General features: G+C 53.6%; 3 protein-coding genes across 3 annotated transcripts; 2 read left to right on the forward strand and 1 right to left on the reverse strand.

Moving 5' to 3' along the window:
- Window positions 1-1,667: 1,667 nt before the first annotated feature.
- GRS1 (Glycine--tRNA ligase 1, mitochondrial) lies at window positions 1,668-3,979 on the reverse strand (the record flags this gene model as incomplete). Its single annotated transcript, XM_056214547.1, has 5 exons — window positions 1,668-1,853; window positions 1,965-2,225; window positions 2,341-3,665; window positions 3,713-3,857; window positions 3,911-3,979. 5 exons carry the CDS (start codon window positions 3,977-3,979, stop codon window positions 1,668-1,670), a joined length of 1,986 nt encoding a protein of 661 aa, XP_056071814.1.
- Window positions 3,980-4,434: 455 nt separating this feature from the next.
- Window positions 4,435-5,703, forward strand: RPF1 (Ribosome production factor 1; the record flags this gene model as incomplete). Its single annotated transcript, XM_056214548.1, has 1 exon — window positions 4,435-5,703. One exon carries the CDS (start codon window positions 4,435-4,437, stop codon window positions 5,701-5,703), a length of 1,269 nt encoding a protein of 422 aa, XP_056071815.1.
- A 9,522-nt stretch (window positions 5,704-15,225) lies between these two features.
- N0V89_005775 (uncharacterized protein) lies at window positions 15,226-17,223 on the forward strand (the record flags this gene model as incomplete). Its single annotated transcript, XM_056214549.1, has 1 exon — window positions 15,226-17,223. One exon carries the CDS (start codon window positions 15,226-15,228, stop codon window positions 17,221-17,223), a length of 1,998 nt encoding a protein of 665 aa, XP_056071816.1.
- Window positions 17,224-18,651: the final 1,428 nt, after the last annotated feature.

Here is an 18,651-nt window from a genome sequence, read left to right on the forward strand (position 1 = left end):
CGAACACTGCAGCATTCCAAACGCCCAGGAGGAATGAAGAAGTGACCAAGACGGCGAAGTCGTTGCGGCCGCTATTCTGCACAGCAACGTCAGGCGCAATATGAGGTCTGCTAGCAACGCTTGAGGATGAGGGGCTTGGACCCCGGGCACGCATGCAGAGCTTGCTGCGGGAGGAAAAGAACGGAGAAGCAGCGGGTATGTGAGGGTCGGACAGGTGCTTGGAAGGCTTCCAGAAGACCTTAATGAGTGGACCCGCTGCCCCGGGTGTGTCGGTCTGAGAGAATGTGTGCGTGAGAGCAGAAGCCGATGACTGTGCAGGAGGTGCGCCCGCTCATCTACTATTCGATCGTGGTCGGATAGTGCTGCGCCAGCGCCCATTGCACCTAGAGCCGTTCTCATGAAACCTTGGGAAATGCACCGCTACTGCGCAGAGCAGCCCGGATCCTGGTCGGTGCCGCAGACGGTCTGCTGTCAAGCTGTATAGTTCAGGATTGCCTACGGGAGCAGACGTGCCCCGCCACGACAGCTACAGCTGCAACATGGCAGCCCCGCTGTCTTGTGCCATGGCGGGAACGGCGCGCTTGCTGACCATTGGTAGAGGCAGGTCACGGCGAGCTCTCGTCGATTCGGTAAACGGCCGACATTTGCGGTGGGCTACGACGGTCGTCAGTTGAGCAGCCCGCCGACCCAAGCTTGACCGCAATGCTTGCAGATGCTAGACCGGGGTCAGATCCCTCAGGTCGCCATTCGCCACCGTGCGTTCCAGCAAGACGGCGACCTCATCCCGGTCGGGCCCAACACCCTCTTGGGAGGATCTGATCTGCCTCTGAGTTTGCGTCGGCGTGCCAGGAGGAAATGCTGGCCGGATCCACGGGCCTGCGGCAGGAAGAAGCACCGCGGGACGGCGCTCGACAAACCATCCCCCCGGATTCAGGCCAGCTCCCATTTGTCAATCCATTGGGTCTCGGTGCCCACCCGACGACGTGTCCAGGAACGCTCCCGCGCCAGCTGTGCCTCTCCAACCCAACGCTGCATGTCAGCCTCGGTCGCAGAGGGGAGGGTTGTGGTTCGCTCGTTCGCCGACGTCGTGCGAGCATCATACCGGCGGCAGGGAGCCGTACGAGCCCATCGCCATCGTGAGAGGCTGGTGGGAGCAAGTCGTTGCAACGTCGAATGTGTTCCTGAAACTCCGATGGTCGGTGCTCGGTTGCGGAGTGGCATACGTCCTGCCATGACAGCTCGGTAAAGTTTGTGAGGCTTGAGCGTGCAGCACCTGGGCGGCGTTGAAGATGAACTTGCGGCCGACACTGATTCGTTTGGGAAGGCGCCGTGTCGCAGATGCAGATGCCGCATTGCATGGCACTGAGCAAGGACGTCATGCTCGCATAGAGCTTTCTTACATGTGGCATCGCAGGCGGCGCGGCTTTTCACCAATCCACACCACTAGGCCGCATGTGTGATCCCGCCATCTGTGGGTATTCACTCTGTAACAGCCAGAACTCAATATTCTAATATAATTGGCCTTCGCATTGTCTATCCTGCGTAGCACAGGGTACTCAGATTCATCTCCTGTTGATACAGCTGCAGAGACTGCCACAAATGCTCCTTTTCATGATATCGCCCTCCCATATTGCATGCCTCGTAACGCCGCGATCGAGAGCGCCACTTCAAGACGGACCTACACCCTCTTCCTGGCCTTCAAACTTGGGTAGACGCTTCGAAATATCTGCCCATTTTTCTCTACCTTCCACTAGGCTAGATATGGCCGCAACAATTTCGTCCAGGCTACCGCGCACCTGTTCCGTCGAGTCGCGGTCTCGCAATGTGAAAGTGTTGTCTTTGACGGATTGGAACTATTGAGTGTTAGCCTCATCTTTGGAGTACAGTAGGGATCTAAGTCTGTCCGTCTTGGGTAACACAGGTACTCAGGATCGCGACATGGCATGGCGTCAGTGAATACTTACGTCAATTGTGATGCCCAATGGCGTACCAAGCTCGTCATTGCGCGAGTAACGCTTGCCGATGGAAGCACCCGAATCGTCGACGCGGTTGGAGACGCCAGCGTCTTGTAGCTTGTTGGTCAACTTGCGTACGAAAGGCTTGAAATCACCGTGCGAGCTCAAGGGCACAATGAGAACTTTGGTGGGGGCAACTGTAGGAGGGAAAGAGAGCACGCCACGCGCCTCATCCTGCTCGCGCGTCCAGTAAGAGTGTTCGCAGAGCGCCTATGAAGCTGTCAGTACATGTCTCACACACGCGACAATCGGTGCCTATGTTGGGTTGCCAGGGGTAACGCAGTGCGCACCAGCTATTGTCCTGAGAATGTCTGCATTGACTTACATAGAAGATTCGGCCAATGCCAAATGATGGCTCGATGACGTTGGGCGTGTACTCCCTCACGTTCTCCACCCGGGTTCGCTTCTCGATCGTGATCAGCTCCTTCGGCACCTCGACCTTGCCGTCACCAACGCCAGGGACGTCAATTGTAATCTTGCCATCCTTTTGCAGATCCAGCGACAGTTTTTCGCGGATATCTTGGGAGAGAGATTCAATGGCAGCTTCCACCGTCTTACCATCCTTCTTAAACTTGGGACCGAACTTTTTCTTATCAAGATCGCACTGCCACTCCTCGATCTTGAGGGGCTCCTTGCGAGGCTCGCGTACTACAAGAGGAGCACCTGTTTTTTTCATGTGAACCGACAGGTCGTATGCGCTACGGTCGGCACAGCCAACACACTCAATCCAACCGTAGGACGTTAACAGCTCGGCATCCCAGCAGTCTGCCGCGTAGTGTGCCATCTCGTTAGCCATGTGCTGCCTGAAGCGAATCTTTTTGGGGTCGACACCGATCTTGAGAAGGAAAAGCTGAATGCGCGCAAGGAAGTAGCCAAGCGTCTCGTTGTCAACGAGACCCGTTTCGACGGCTTTGCCGATAGTCGTAGTGTCAACGTCGGCCTTGCCAGAAAGCTGCACATCCCGGTTGAGGAGCTCAAGCTCGACATCCTTGACCTCATCAAAGTAAGGGTGCTTCTTGCCGCCCGAGGGGTCCACGAAATGCTCGATTTCTGCCATCAAGAACTCTCGCACACGCAACAGACCCTGACGCGGAGAGATCTCGTTACGGAAAGACTTGCCAATGGATGCGGACGCGAAGGGCATTTGTTGCTGATTAAACTCGAGAAGCTTTGCGAAGTTGAGAAACTGGCCCTGGGCGGTTTCTGGACGGAGATAACCGGGGAGATTCGAGGAGGGACCAATCGAGGTCTGGAACATGAGGTTAAACGCAACAGGAGGCGTGAGCTCGCTGTTGTTCGCGGGATTGCGGATGTCGTACTCCTTCATGAGACGACCGAGCTCTTCACCGTTGTAGTTATCGATCTTGTTGAGAACCTCCTTGTACTCATCCCTGACAGCATCGTCCAATTTTACAACAGCAATGTTCTTGACCTTCTTCTTTTTCTTCTTCGGGTCTTCCTCTTCCACCTCAACTTTTTCGCCACGCGCCTCCTTGTCGCCCTTGATTCTCGCTTCGAGAACTTCCTCTACAAGGTGGTCTGCGCGGAAGATCTCGCCGGTCTTGGGGTCCTTGCACATCCAGTCGGCGAACTTGTCTACATGGCCGGAGGTCTTGAGCACGTCGTGCGGAGTCAACATGGTGCAGTCCACTAGGTGATGTCAGAATGTGCTCTTCCGAAAGTCGCGTGCGCATCACCTTCAAGCATGTTTTCCCTCAGCACAAAGTGTTTCCGCCACACGTCGATGATGTTGTTGGTCAAGGCACTGCCTGGAGGACCATAATCGTACAAGCCAGAAACACCGCCGTAGATATCGAACGAAGGGGTATAGAACATACGGCGCTACGCATTGTCAGTGTGACTGCCCCGCGGTGTGTGCCTCGACGCGTGTTTACCCTCATAAGAGACTCCAGCGAGGCCCTGTCAAAGGCCTTGCCCTTGAGAGTCGTCATTTCGGGCGCCATGTCGACAACTTGCTGCTTCCGCTTGGGGGATTCGAAACGGTGGTGGGGCGGGGTGGTAGAGAAGCTGCGGGCGAGATAAACACGGCGAGGTGGGGTACTGGTATTATTTTTAAAGAAGGGTTCACGAAGAGAAGAGAAGCAATTGGCGCGCAACGCTTTCGAGAGCACGCGCATGCATACGGTCTCCTCCCCTACAAGGTCGGAGAAATGACTCAATGAAATACTGATACAATATATTACAGATTGATGCCGAGAGGCAACGTTGTGACTCCGAGAGCTCTGACTGCTGCGAGACGCCAAGAACGCGGCAAAAAGAACCGCCGTGCTCCCGAGACCCGCCAAAATTTCTGGGAAGTCGCGACTCGCGCCGCAGCAGACAGCACATGCACATACACTCTCCAGGGCTGACTGTTGGAACAAAGACGGGCTGATACTTTTCCGTCATTTCCGCCAGCATGGCTTTTTCTAAGGAACCACCAATGGCCGGCTTCAAACCCAAAAACAAGCTTCGCCGACAGAGCGCATACCTTGCAGTCAAGAAATCGAAAGAGGCGGCCAAACGCGACGAACGATTCAAGCGCAAACGCGAAGAAGCGAAGTCCCCTGGACTCCGAGAAGAGCGACAGCGCAGAAATCTGCCCACCACTATCGAAAGCAAGCGAAAATTCGACAACGATACCGTAGGCGACGAGGAGGATGCTCTGAACTGGGCGATAGACGTAGAACGTCTGGCAAAGAAGCGTAAGCTTGAGCAAGAAGCGGTTGAGCGCGAAGAGAATGGCGGCGAAGACGGCGAAGAGGGGTTGCTAGAGAAGCTTAAGAAACGCGACGCAGAGGATGGCGAAGAAGAGGAGGATGATGAGGCGGACAGCATGCTGGAATCTGATTCGGAAGTGGAAGACGACGCATCGGACTCTGATGTTGCCCCAGAGTCGAAGCGGAAACCGGAACGAGCCGCAAGCCCTGCAATGTCTACTACCACAAACGCGACGAACGCGACGAATGCGACGAACCTCGACATCTCCCCAGACTTCCTGAAACAGAAGTTCCCGGCGGTTTTCGATCCGGCAGAAACCCCAAAGATTCTGGTCACGACATCGATCAACTCAACTCTTCACAAAGAGGCCGAGATCTTAGCGTCTTTTTTCCCAAATGCAAACTACGTCCGTCGCAGTGCTCACGCTCATGCGCACAAGTATTCTGTGCGCGAGATAGCGAACTTCGCAAGCAATCGCGACTATACCGCTCTAGTTATTATGTTCGTCATCCCTCCTTTCCAACCCTCTCCTTCCCAACTAACAGCGTCCAACAGGATGGAAGCTCACCACGTGAAAGAGCCCGATGGCCTCGATATTGTTCTGCTACCGGCAGGCCCGCACTTCCACTTTTCCATAAGCAACTGGGTAGAAGGGAAGAAGCTTCCAGGGCATGGTAAAGATCAGGGATTTTATCCTGAACTGGTGCTCAATGGCTTTCGGACGCCCTTAGGCCTGTTGACCGCGCACCTTTGGCGAGGACTCTTTCCCGCACAACCCGAATTGCAAGGTCGTACTGCCGTTACGTTACACAACCAGCGAGATTACATATTCCTGCGCCGCCACCGATATGTCTTCAGAGAGAAGAGGGCGACAGAGAAGCAAGTCCTAGATGCAAATGGAAAACCACTGAAGGGAGTGGAAGACATAAGAGTTGGAATGCAAGAAATCGGTCCGAGAGCGACGTGAGTTCACAATTTCAGGAATCTGCTCCGACGGTTACTGACATACGCAGACTCAAGTTGAGGCGGATTGACAGGGGCATTCAATTTAAGAGCGGACAGGAATGGCAATGGAAGGCTCACGCCGAAAAAGAGAGAACGCGTTTCAACATGTAGTTGCCTGCCAAGACCTGCATCAGATCTGGAAGATCTACTTCAAATGTTGGAATCGATTTCAGGTGCTCTGATACCTCTCACAAGCTCGTGTCGGACTGATTGTCTATGTGTGTGCCTAGGGACCAGCAATGTCATCGGTCATTCCTGTTATCGAAACGTGCGGCAATCACCAAAGTTTTCAAGGTGGAGATGCTCATCTGTTGCGACATCTGCCGGTCTCTACTCGCCCTCGTGTCCAGCCGTTCCTTCTGCGTTGGTATATGTTGACCTCGGTTAATGGCCTTTAACTCCATACTTAGAAGATGTCACCTCTTACAGCAAGGTATCACTCCAGATCATGGAAACCACGACACGGCTAAAGATCCATATATAACCACGAGTATGAGACAGCGCGGATGCACGCTCAACGGCCCACGAACTTACATCTCGTGCGTTCACGACAAGGGTATTTTGTGGACGCCGTGTGTGTGGCGGCACGCTGAGAGTACTAATAATTACTTAGCAACTGTGGATTCCAGACGAGGCAAAGACCGACAAACAGTGCAAGATTCAACCCTTAGCAGTAACTAAATGAGAATGGTTGTGCAGCTCTGATGACCTCTTGAACTACCAGTCAAGACATGTATCGTGATGTGTCTACGTGAGTCTTGCAGACTCGTGAACAGAGACGTTGAGACAGAACAACGATAACTTGACTGCGACCTCTACCGTAGTGAGGATCTATATTATGATATCGAGGTCTAGTGTGTCTATCTTCCTAATTCTTTCTGTTGCAAATTATACTGTCACAAGAGATATAATGGTCGCAACGAAGTTTGATTATGAGAAGGATCCTTGATCGCGAGAAGAACTTCTGTTCACAAGGATTTGGGACACCAGGAAAATTTGGAAACGTGAGGACAAGCTCGGAATTCAAGACAAATGTTTAGTCATGAGCAAAGGGCTTGGTCGCAAGAAGGATCTTTGGTCGTATGGAATTTTTGTCGCAATAAAGATGTTTAGTTGTGAAAGTTTCAGCTTTAACATCCTTTCACCGTAGGGCTCTTTAGCCGTGAGCATGTTAGTCGCAGGGAACATTGGCTGTAGGAGCTGTTCCGTCAAGGAGTTTTCATCAGAAGTAGTCTTGCATCTGAAAGACTTCTATCGCAGGCATTCTTACATTCAAGGGACTCTTAACGCAAAGGTTCGTGTATACAAGGGCTTCTTGTCGCCTTAGACATAATTCGTCACAGAAAGATTTCTTGTGAGGAAGAAAGCGTTAAACAAAGGTATAGACTAATTCACGCAACACACGCGCGCAGTGAACCAACTTCCTTCCTTCCTTCCTACCATGATCTCACCAATCTCTGATATAGATATTTCGCTCTCGACTTCTTTTGTATCTCCCCCCTTTGGAGGTCTACCTGCATAACACATCCTCACTCCAACTCCGTCACCGCAATACAAACCCTGATAAAAATCCAACCCCTTCTGTCTCCTACCCTCTGCGTCCACCCATGATCTACCAGCTGCCGTCCCTCCTCCTCACTCCTTTCAGAAGTGTCAGCATTACCACGCACCAACTTGGCCCCGCTGACTACAACCACCCCGCACCCCTGCCATCTCACATGCTCCCGTCTGACCACCCTCGATCCGCCGCCCCGGACCCAACCCATAAGGCCGGCAGTTGAGCAGAGTACCGAATCTCACTGTTACACGAGGTCAGCACTGCCTGAGCGGTGTGAGAGCGGATGGCGGTAGGATGGCGCTCGCTTCCCTGATTGAGGGATGTCAGATCGAGGCGGGCGTAAAGTTTGGGTGCTGATGGTGGATATGTAACGGACGGAGGAGGAAAGAAGGGGTGGAATGCGGAACGGGTGTGGGTTGAGTGCTTGCTGGTTCACAGATCGTGGGATGGGCCGGAGCACTGCGATAGTGCAGGATGGAGTGTATGCTAGATATGAAGCTGAGCGCTTTTCGTGTTTGGGAGTTCACTGTGAGCCTCTCAGAAACTGGCCCAAATATAGCGATGATTTACAAGAAAGAGTGTGTAAGACAACCCTCTGTCCAGCTGTCGCGTCTGATTGGAATCCGCGGAGGATTTGACAATGGCTTATCGTCATACACAGCCACCGCATCCCAACGAAATTGACAGCCTGAGCGTCACGTATCAGGTGTGAAGGTGTTGCGCTTTTGCACAGCTGCAATGAAGTGCTTGACGTACAGCCACTTCTGGTTGCACCAGTGTCATCCATACGAAGCATGACTTGCAGGCCTGCTGTATCATACTGCAATGGTGGATATTAGATCTATTATCATTAACTCGCTAATTAGAAGGCGACTATGGTTCTTTATTCCACCGAAGCATTGAAGTGCACTGAGCCAACATGTGCCTCGTGGCCACTGAGGGATAACGCGTGGAGGCTACGCAGCAGGACGAACCTCTGAATACGCCCGCCAATGCTCCGCGGAGCTCTCGTTTATTCTTGTTAGCAAGCCCTGCTCCACTAAACGTCCTCACTGATCGAAGAGCGCTCACCGCAATTCGAACCTTCACGGGCGTCAGGATTACATTAGGCGTACCACCCACGCTCTTTAGGCAGGCAATACTGCACGCGGACTCGAAATATGTCACCAGCTGCTCATCTGCATGACCTGGGAGAAAAAGTGCTGCCTCAGACCCACCTGATTACACGTACCTGCAGTAGTAGAGACAAGGGAGCCTTGCAGGATGCAGATGTCTCGACAAGTCCAGTACGTGAGGTCAGAGCATAGATCCTGCGGCAGTCTCATAACTTTCTGAAAATACAAGGTGCTGCGAAATCTCAGGCTTCGAACATCATCTTGAGTATCGTGATGGGTTGCTGGTTAAGGCCTGTGAAAAGTACCAAGCGATGTCGCATACCCCTGTCGTACGTGCCGTGCCGTGCCGTACCGTGCCATCATCTGACATTCAGGCCATCTACAGGCACGCTCGCGAACGAGACGAGACAGTTGCGATCTGGAGTAACCCGCAGCCGGTGAGGGCGACGGTGATGGTGGCGGTCTCGGCGACAGCTGGACAGGCCCCCAAGCGAGCACACGCGAGTACCTAGTACACGGAACAACTCCCTCTTCCGGGAATCACAATCGCTATTCGTATGCGTGCAGTCGATGCCCGGTTCGTGGAATTATATTCACTCCACCGCATGGGTTTGCAGATGCGGACCTAAACGCCGAATTGCACGCAGGGTCGGCGGTTCCTTAAAACCTTTGAAAGCGCTGGGTCCGAAGGATGGACCCCATGTTCGTAGCCACTCTAGCAGGTGCTGTTACCCGGACTTCGGGTCTGCGTGTGCAAGCATCCTCCGCCAGATCACAACTTCCTAATTGCGTGAAGCTGTGAATCGTTCCAAGTTCCCGGACGGCGGTAATTAGATTTTGCAAACGTTCTCCATCAGGATCATCTTGCTACGTAGGCTTGTGTAATCATCAGCGTTGAATGAGCGGTTTGATTTGAGCTTCAATGTCAGAATAGGTAAGCATGCGCGTTTTAGAAAGGTAGGTTTGGCAGCGGCTCGTGCGCAGCTTGAAATATTCATCCAGTATAGCTGACTTGTGGATGTTATAAAGAGAGCAGTGGCTAGCTGCCGAGAGCCGACTTCAACGGAGTCTTCCGCGGTAGGATTGGGATGAAGCGTCCGCCTTTGCTGTCATCGTTTTGGGAGCTGCAAATGACCATGGATTGGGCAAGGATGCGCTGAAATCGAAAGTCGATGCTGGCACATGGCCGATAACATCAAGCCTTTAGCTCTCAAGTGCTTGTTGTCGTGCTGAGGCGATCATGATTAAGCCTTGCACTAGTTCGATCCGGGTAGATTCCTGACCTGAATTAGAGAGTGTTATATCTCATCGAATACCGAAAGTGTGGGTTGACCGGATCGTGAAAGAACAACTCATTCTCGCATCTCCTGGGAAAGCTACCACCGGAAGCTGTTCAAGCCGAGGATGCGGTCTTGACTACTCTGGGTAAGGCTATCGAATAAACAGCGCAAAGTAACGAAGTGGGGTCGGGGAACTGGGAACAATGATCGTGGAAAGTAGAGCGAGAACAAGGACTTGGGGGGGAGGCCCTTGAACCTGAAGTCGACTGATGACGAAACGAAACCACGCTGCACCATGTTTGCAGAAAATGATTGTCTGTGCTGCAGGATTGTCGGTGAATGTTCTGATCGTGTCAGTCTGGTGAGTTGTTGTAGTTGCTTCTGCGATGCCCATTACTCAATTCTTGACACGCGCTTTAGCTGGTGCAAAGTAGGGCTATGAGGCTGGTTGTGGAGCCAAGCACTGCTGTCGAAGAATGACTGTGAAACAGTGAAACAAGCCCTGCGCCGCACCATAAGCGGGCAAAGCCTTGACTCGCCCGCTCACATAACAAAGGTCGACTTAGTGGCCGGGCCGATGCGAAGTTGATTGTTTCAGCTTTCAGTGAAGCCAGGCACGGTACTTTTGTGCCATTATTGTGCTACATGCGTAATCAAGTGTCGCCTCACTGTCAACATCGCGATGCCGGATGTGTGCCGGTTGGGAGAAGGATAAGGACGACCTTCCCACTCGACATCACGTGTCTCCAGCCAGCTGGTGCCTGGATCGCCTGGCTCGCTGTCTGTGGGGAAATCAATAGACGCGCAGTAGAGCTTTCTCCAGAAACAACTATCCTTTGATGTTGCCCCGTATGTGGCGTATTGATTAAAGTCATAGCTGTCGGCAGTCGGGTTCGGAAAATTGCTTGGCAAGAAGCTGTAGTTAAAATTGGAGTTCACAGACAGGTTGAGGAGCGATAAGATAGTCGACCAGAAAATGAGCGTTCTAGTGGCTTGGATATGCCACTGCCCGCAAGCGGACGCCACATCCAAATATCGCCAATCACATTATCTACCAACTCTTGACCCAAGATTGCGGGAGCTGATCAATGGTGCGACTGCTCGTCGTAGGTATTTATGACCATCGAATTGTAGCAGTTCCTCTATGCAGCGCCTTGTGCGCTTACATACGGTACTTACATTTATGTAACCCTACATATTGGGGAAGATTGATTTTGACGAGACCTCAGTGTGGAAATAGTTCAATCCTTTGGACAAACACGATCAGACAAGTCTAGCCCCAATTCATAGGAAGACAACTCAGCAGAGGCCCATTTCCGTAGACCCAAGGTGGGTGGACGTTCGGGAGAAAGCTGCAGCAGGCGCGTGGTGTGATTCAGCTAGCTTACGGAAACGGGCCGCCAACCAATGCGGAGGTTTTCGTTCTCTGCGTTTGGGGATGAAGGCTTCGGGCTGCAGTAGTGAGCTTTACTGAGCCAACGGCGAACGTCGGCTAAACTGCTGGAATACTTTGAGCATATAATAGACAACGCATGTAAGATCGTGGGGTGGTTGCAGCAGAGTGCTAACGAGGCGTCGTCGGAAGCGCTTCTGGCTGGGATAAACCCTTTGCAGGTAGGCAGAAGGTTTTCGCAGCGTGATTGGATTATGAGATGCAGGTATGAGTTTGGTCTTGCACGGGATATTGAGTTCTGGCCAACGATCATAAGGTATCTTACAAGCCAATGCTAGGAGTCGGGAAGAGAGATGACTTCGTTCCTGAAAGCCGAATTTGTGTGCAACACAAGCAGGCCCGATATGTTCGGGCCTATCTTGTAGAGGTACGTAAGCTCCCGGTTATCGGGGCGCGTGCACATCAGTCGCATGCGTGCATTCTACAGTGGGCTGTAGATACTGATCGACACGGGGAGACGCGGTTGCGCTCCTCTCTCGGGACCAGGATTCTAAGAACTGCAACGACACAGGCGAAATGGACCGCACGGCTCATCAGACGAAGGTGGTGACTGGCTGGATTTTCGGCGGTGCAAGGCAACGTCATCACGAAGAGGAGAGGGACCCCGAAAATGTGGTCCAGGCAAACTTGCAGCTGGGATGAGTTGGAATTGTGGATGCGATCTCCACGACGCAGGTACCAGGGCCCAACGGCACGGCAGCGTCGGGCATTTCAGGTGTCCTTGCAGGAAAGCGCGAAGGCACTGGCTCTTGTTGCTTTGTGCGCCGCTGGGAAGCTGAGCTGAAGTGAGCTGAAGTGGTGCTCCGATAGTACGGGCCGTCCATATTCGTCGCAGGGAGCGCCCAGATGGTGCCTGAACCGTCACTTCTCAAAATGCCGTTACCATGCGGATGGAACGACGGCCTGGAAAAGCTCCAGTTTCAAGTGCGAACTGGTGCTGGCGCGGGCGTTCATCATGGCGCTGGCCGTCCGCATTGCACTGCGGAGGGATACTGATATTGATGGGTTCGTGAGTTTCGATGGAAGCAAGCTGATAGCAATGGGTCGCCGTGAGCCATGATGGAAGCATGCAGTCGAGGGTTGTGCTTTGTGCAAGCTGCACGAGGCGAGGCGTGCGAGCAAGACGCACCTTGTTCGCGGGAATGTGGCGCGGGAGATGTCGGTGTGCTGGCGCTCGAGTGGTTGCTTCCACCCGTTGCAGGTCGCGCTTTCCCATTGCAGCCGCGCAGGTCGCTCCTTCCTCAGAAGATCCTTCCTCAGAAGGGAAAAGCACGGCGGACTCGATCCCACAACACTCGTCCTACTTGGCTCCTTGGTGCCTCCACAGCACGCAATTGTGTGCGCAGCGTCCAGACAGTCCCACAGCGGCTCAGCAGCGCCCAAGCATTCGCCCTTTCCGTTGCACCGTCCTCCCACCACCTCGTGGCCGCCAGCAGCCAGCAGCCGACTGCAACGGTGACGGCTCAAGCAGCGCTTGCAAGAGGCTCACAACGTGCGCCCTGGTCGCGTGCATCAGCGCCTGTGCCTGCTGTGCCTGTGCCTCCAGCGCCAGCTTCCACGCCGTGGACCAGCGATTCCTGCGGTACCCGTCGATTGTTGCCCGAAGCGGCAGGCTATCATGGCGCAGTGCCGCACTCGCAAAGAAAACGTGCCGTGATGCGACCCCGGAGAGAGCCGTCGATGAGCCCGCTGAAGGAGAACTCCCGCCTCGGCGCTCTGCTAACTATCCTTGCGCTGGTTATGCTGGCCGTCTGAGGCCATCAGATTCGCGACAGCCCTGCAATAACAGACTCCGCTATGCCCCAACTGTTACCTGTCGGGGCTTTTGACACGAGCGTGATGCTCGTCGGCTGTTTCATCGCGCGAGGCAAGATCGCTGGTGGCTTGAACGGCCTACTAACTGCAAATGGAGCCCTACGTTGTGCTCTGCAACGTACACACGCTCTGTAGTGCGCACTCTTCCGACCACACCTGACCGCCTGCCCACTTCATTGCGCCGTCTGCGTGGATTGTGGTAGCTTCTGCATTTCTTCTCGATACTGGGCGCTTTCCTGGGGATGGAATCGCCATCTCAAGCTCCTCGGATCAGCGTACAGCGTACCCTTCACCAGCACAACACGCAGCGGAGGAACATCCGCCTCTATGCATCCGACCCGCGCTGCTCGCCTGACCGCGGCGGATGTCGTTCGGCCCTGCATCTCCTGCCCGTTCCCATTGCACCGACACTCATGCGCACCGTTCTGTTTCGCTCTGTTTCGTTTCGGGCGCACGACATCTGGATGACCTCGACATTGTCCACGCCATTAGTCTCCTCATCGAGAATCTGTGGTGAGACAATTCGCTGCCGATTCTTGGTCCAGTGCACGGCAGTGGCTCTCGCACGGGCTGATACTTTCGAGGACAACGTCCCTGCGAACTGACCCAATGGCGATCCCGGCGGCCATTTAGCCGTTTTATTTACAAACAGCAACCAATCAACGCGTCAAATACAACCCCTGTTATGTTGTAAATTGCCCTGCTGCCGTTATGTCGGGCCGCTGGCCTTACGGCTTCGATGCTGAGTGGCTTGAGCCTGTTCTCTGCTCTGGCCCCCCTTGTCCTAGACCCCTGATACTGCTTCCCCCACCCTGACATCCATCCTGGGCGGACTCAACTCGCCCACAGCCCGAACACAGATCCATGCTTCGAGGCCCTCCTTTCGTGCAGCACGCTGGATCCCTGCTAGCACGCTAACGTCGGCGAGCACAGAGCACAATTCACACCCTTCTCCACATGCCTCTCCGCTGCTCTGTGGACGCCCATGTACTTACGGATGCTATCCCTACCTCTGTTCGCGTTCTGCTGCCACCCGAGTTCCTCGACTCCTCCTCTTGCAAGAAGATGCTGCGCGACGAATACGCCTTCTAAGACGTCCACATCCCCTCCTTCTATATAGACAGAACAACACCAAAAGAAACGTCACTTCGATACACAGGCCCGGCAGTCACATTAACTCGTTTGGCCGTCCCGTCGCTTTTCGGACTGTCTGCCGCCATCGTTGTTAATCACTGCCACCTCAATCGATATTCCTTGCATCATACCATCGCCAGACAACGCATTGTCGCATTAAATCTGCGATATAGCCTGGGGCTGTCCTTCCTGTCAGCGAGACGCTTCACTGTGGTCCATCATCGCTTCAGTCATTGCTTTGGTTGCGGCTGGACCGTCCTCATTACAGGTAAGCCTATGGTGCGCACGATACTGTCGCGGCTGATATACTCGCCTCCTCCTCGTTGTTGTTATTATTTCCTGGGATTTACCCCCGGTCTTTCTTTGCGTTGTTCCCGTCCAATCCAGTCGCGTTCCTAGGGCTATCCTGGGCGTCGCGCATTATACGCCAACTTCTCTGACACGTCTAAGCAGATTATCGTTCTCTCAAATATCCCGTCCACGCACAACGCGACAGGTCCTCAGACTCCCCGACCTGCCACATATTACCCCATGAAGGTAGTCCTGACTAGTCTGGCCAGCGACTTGCGGAGTTCTGTGCACAACATCCAAGCACTCTGATCTATATTCTCATTGTTGAAGGTACTATTGCAAAACCATCGTGTTGTTTCGGCCATGTTTGCTTTGCAGAAAAACAACGCCTTTACAGCCTCCACCCAGTCATCCGTGGACTCACTCATCACAAGCAAGTCGACCTCGACGTCAGTGTCCGATGTTGGAGCGTCTCAAAGCTCAGAATTGTCATTCTATGGAGAACCGCATTCACCAGAGCAGCGCATAGGATCTTTGTCTGGCAAGAGACATTCTGTCTTCACTCTGCGATCTCGCAGCAACACGGCAACTTCGACTAGCTCTTTCGCGTCTCCATCTTCACCGAACATATCTGGGCATGACGCCTCATCAAGTCGGTCCATCTTCAAGAGCAAGAAGAGTAAAAGATTGAGTGGGTCGTTCTCGCATGTACACGACCACGATGAGCCGCAAGTAGGGGCCAGAAGGGCATCGATGCTGCGCAAGACCAAGAAGCAGGCTGAGCAACCAGAGAGTTTTGGTAGGTTAATCTCCCATTCACAATTCTGTTTCGCATCTAATGAAGGCAGCGCAAAACCTCAAGAACCGCATTTCAAGCCCCTTCGACTTCCAACACCTTACGCATACCAACCGGCACCATTTCGCCGCATTGGAAGAAGCCACCGAAAATGAGCTTGCTGCTGGTTTCCGCGCGGTCCGAGCCTCACAGGCGCCTCGTCGCAATCTTAACGGTATCAAGGCGCAAGACTTACACTCTTCGAACTGCTCAGAAGAAGATTTGGTGGGCCTTGAGCGACGGTCCATCTCTGCTATGGAACTCAGGCCGCCACCCGATTTTATCGATCACGTCGTCGAAGCGCAAGAGCCCGCCGCATCCCCCGAAAGCTCGATGCGACCCTCACTTCGGCAAAGTCGTTCCGTGGAGAGCTTTTCACGACCAGGGGTCAATGCTCGTACGCACCGCCATACCCAATCTGCCAACCCACCGCCTCGAGGATCATCCCGTCCTCCAGTCGCCGGTCATGATGACGCACAAGATACTGTTTCGATGCGCACGAACAGACAGTCGGGTGTGTGGGATAGTCTGGCCCCATTGAGTCCCACACGTATGGGTGGGGCCCTTTCTAGTATGGCTGAAGAACCCGACTACGTCGGACACGCCCTAACGACACCCGATGATTCGGCTATACATCCTTTCACTCCTCCATTCAGTCCCGGTCTTGAGGACGTTGCAGAGGAGCCAGAGCGCTTCATTAGCCCTAGGCCTGCACCCCCGCCACCAACCAAGTCTCCGAAGTCCCCTCGATCTCCTCGATCGCCCTCTCATGGATCCTTCTCTCTCAGTCAGCGATCCCCCGTTGCCAAGTCGCACGCTCGAAGAGACTCACATGTGTTACCAAAGCAGCTAAATACGCAGAGCATGATGCAGTCTACAACGCAGATGTCGGAGACCCTCGCGTCTCCTGGCCTCACTCGCAAATACTCAATCAGGAAGCCGCCTAGTGCTCGAAGAAAGTCAAATACGTGGAGAGTGATTGAAGAGTCTTGGGAAGATGACATTGACTACATCTACGATAACGCTCTAGAGGCCGAGTGCGAGCTGGACTGGGATGGGAACAACGACGATTGTGACCATTCACCTGAGCAACAGCCTCACCAACAGAGAACCACCATTGCGTCGAGTTCGAGCGCAGTACCGTCGCCGATGATAGAAGAAGAGCCACCATTGAGTCCAAGTCTGTTTGCCGGCAACTTTCGTGCGTCGTTGCTTGTCCCGAACATGAATAATGTCCCCGATTTGGAACCAAGATCTGCCATTTCCAGCTCTACAACGAGCGTGCAAACGCCTTCTGATTACTTCAACCCCCAGGGTCCGTTTGGCGAAGCTGGCCGCTTCAGTTTTACGCCGTCGCTCAAAGAGCAGATCCCTCGCGAGGATATGTACGACAACCTTCTGGCAGATTATGAAGGATCGGACAAACATTTTCCGCTTCTTGAACCGATCAGAAGTGTTGCCAGCTCGACGCGCAGCAGCCATGTCCGAGCTAGTAAGTGCAGCTCTTACGACAGTAGCATGATTTCCAGTGGCCATGGTTCAGGCTCATGGACAGCAGGCATTCGTCGTTCTGCAGGCTCTGCAGGGAGCCTTCCAGAGCTTGTTCACTCTTCGCGTGCCCCTCGTCAGGATCTCTCTACGGTTGTTGACAAGCTTGCTGAGGACATGGGCACATTCAACACTCAAGACGAGATCGACCTTGAAGACGACGAGGCTACTCCGCCAGGTCACACTTCACAAGAACGAACGTTCTTCGCCTCGGACGATGAGCAAGAACCGACGAACTTGGTGCAGACTGCCCTCGACGCAGAGATGAAGACTTCTCTTGAATTAGCTCGTCAGGGCTCCACTGCTTCTTCATCTCGGTCTCGAGCACACAAATATGCTTCTTCTGAAGGAGTTGCCAAGCTACTTACCCCGAGCAGCACCACTCGGAGCAGGGCCGAGAGCGTGCCACAGAAAGCTCGACTGAGCCTCTTCCCCACGCCGCCCAAGAACTAGGCCGTGTCTACACCGGCCTCCCCACTGGGCCTCGCCTTAGATCACTGTTGGACCGTCTAACATTGATTCCCTCCCATCAACTTTGCTTTATTTCATATGACGTTACGACTTTGCATTGCTTTCTTGTAAATATTGATGATCACAACTGGGTTGGCTATTCTCTCTGTTGTCAGCATTTGAGAAAGCCTGGAGTTATTCTAATTGGAGTGGGAAGACAAAAGCTATGTGCCAGGCTAAGTGTTTCTTTGGAGTCCTCTCTTGTTCATGTCTCAGTCACTGTCGTTTCCACTGTCTTCTTCCGCTCGTTGGTTCTCGGAGTTCATCTTCAGTGCGGCGTTCTTCTGCAGTTTAAATGCTGCATCGAGCCGAGTGTCGCACTCGCTCTGTACTATTTGCGCCCGCGCTGTTGGGTCTTGTCGACTTACAATTTCCTATGTCTTAGTAAGGGGCGGATGCTGGTACGAAGCGATGGACATGAGGCGGCTGGCTGCGTTGGGTTTAATGCCTGCTGTGGACATCTTGGGCTGGGTCAGTTGCTTGCAGATGATGGCCTATACAAGGTATTGCAATATAATATTGCTCTTCTCATTGCTCATTCCTGCTGATGCGTGCTACGTACTCGACTCCCAGTCGCGGTTGAAGTCTGGTGGCTTGCGAGTTTGCGCCGCCTGAATGCTGTGCGACATCGCGTAGACGCAACGATGAGGTGGCACGGTTCGAGATGCGTTTCGTGGTCGTGCCGCAGGTGAGGTACTTGTCGACCCATGGGCTTATCTATTGAAAGGAAGCAGATCAAACTGTGCAACTATGTGTATCAACCAGATTCGTCACTTGGGCGACCATCGTTTACAACGCATCCCGTTTGTTCCTTCCTCAGACAGTTCTCTGCAAAACGCGTGCATCCCCTCCACCAACACGGCTGGCTCGCGTGCCGCATCCGCACGCACGCCCTGCTCGTGTCGTTCCACCACTCACACCTCTCTTCTCCCTCCATTGCGGCAGACCCAAGTGCGGCCCGGATAAACCCCTCGGCAAGCTGTAGGCCTTGCAAGCACGATCTAGAACTTTCCCACCTATCCAGGTCGATGGACTGATATTAGCCCTCGCTTGTGTGCCGTTTGCAAACGGCACGCGAATCGAACATCAACGGTTGCCGTGCCGAAGCTAGCATCGCGAGCGCGCGAGTAAGTGGTTTTACCGCGCCTGTTTGGATGTACGTAAAGGCTGGGATGAGAGTCAGTGGTTTACCCAAACGAGCGCGAGGCGAGCGCCAGGTGGGTTCGGTATTTGTCGCGCTACGTGTATTTACCGCAGCCTTGTGTGCTAACCTGGTCTTAGGAGATCAGTGTTATCAAGAGCAGGGGCACGATCTGGGAAGCCGTGAAATAGCCGAGAAAGGGTTGCATGATGCACAAGAGAGTGCGGTAC

The sequence above is a fragment of the Didymosphaeria variabile genome (genome assembly GCF_027946475.1).
Source record: "Didymosphaeria variabile strain IMI 356815 chromosome Unknown scaffold_4, whole genome shotgun sequence".
In the NCBI taxonomy this organism is placed as follows: domain Eukaryota; kingdom Fungi; phylum Ascomycota; class Dothideomycetes; order Pleosporales; family Didymosphaeriaceae; genus Didymosphaeria; species Didymosphaeria variabile.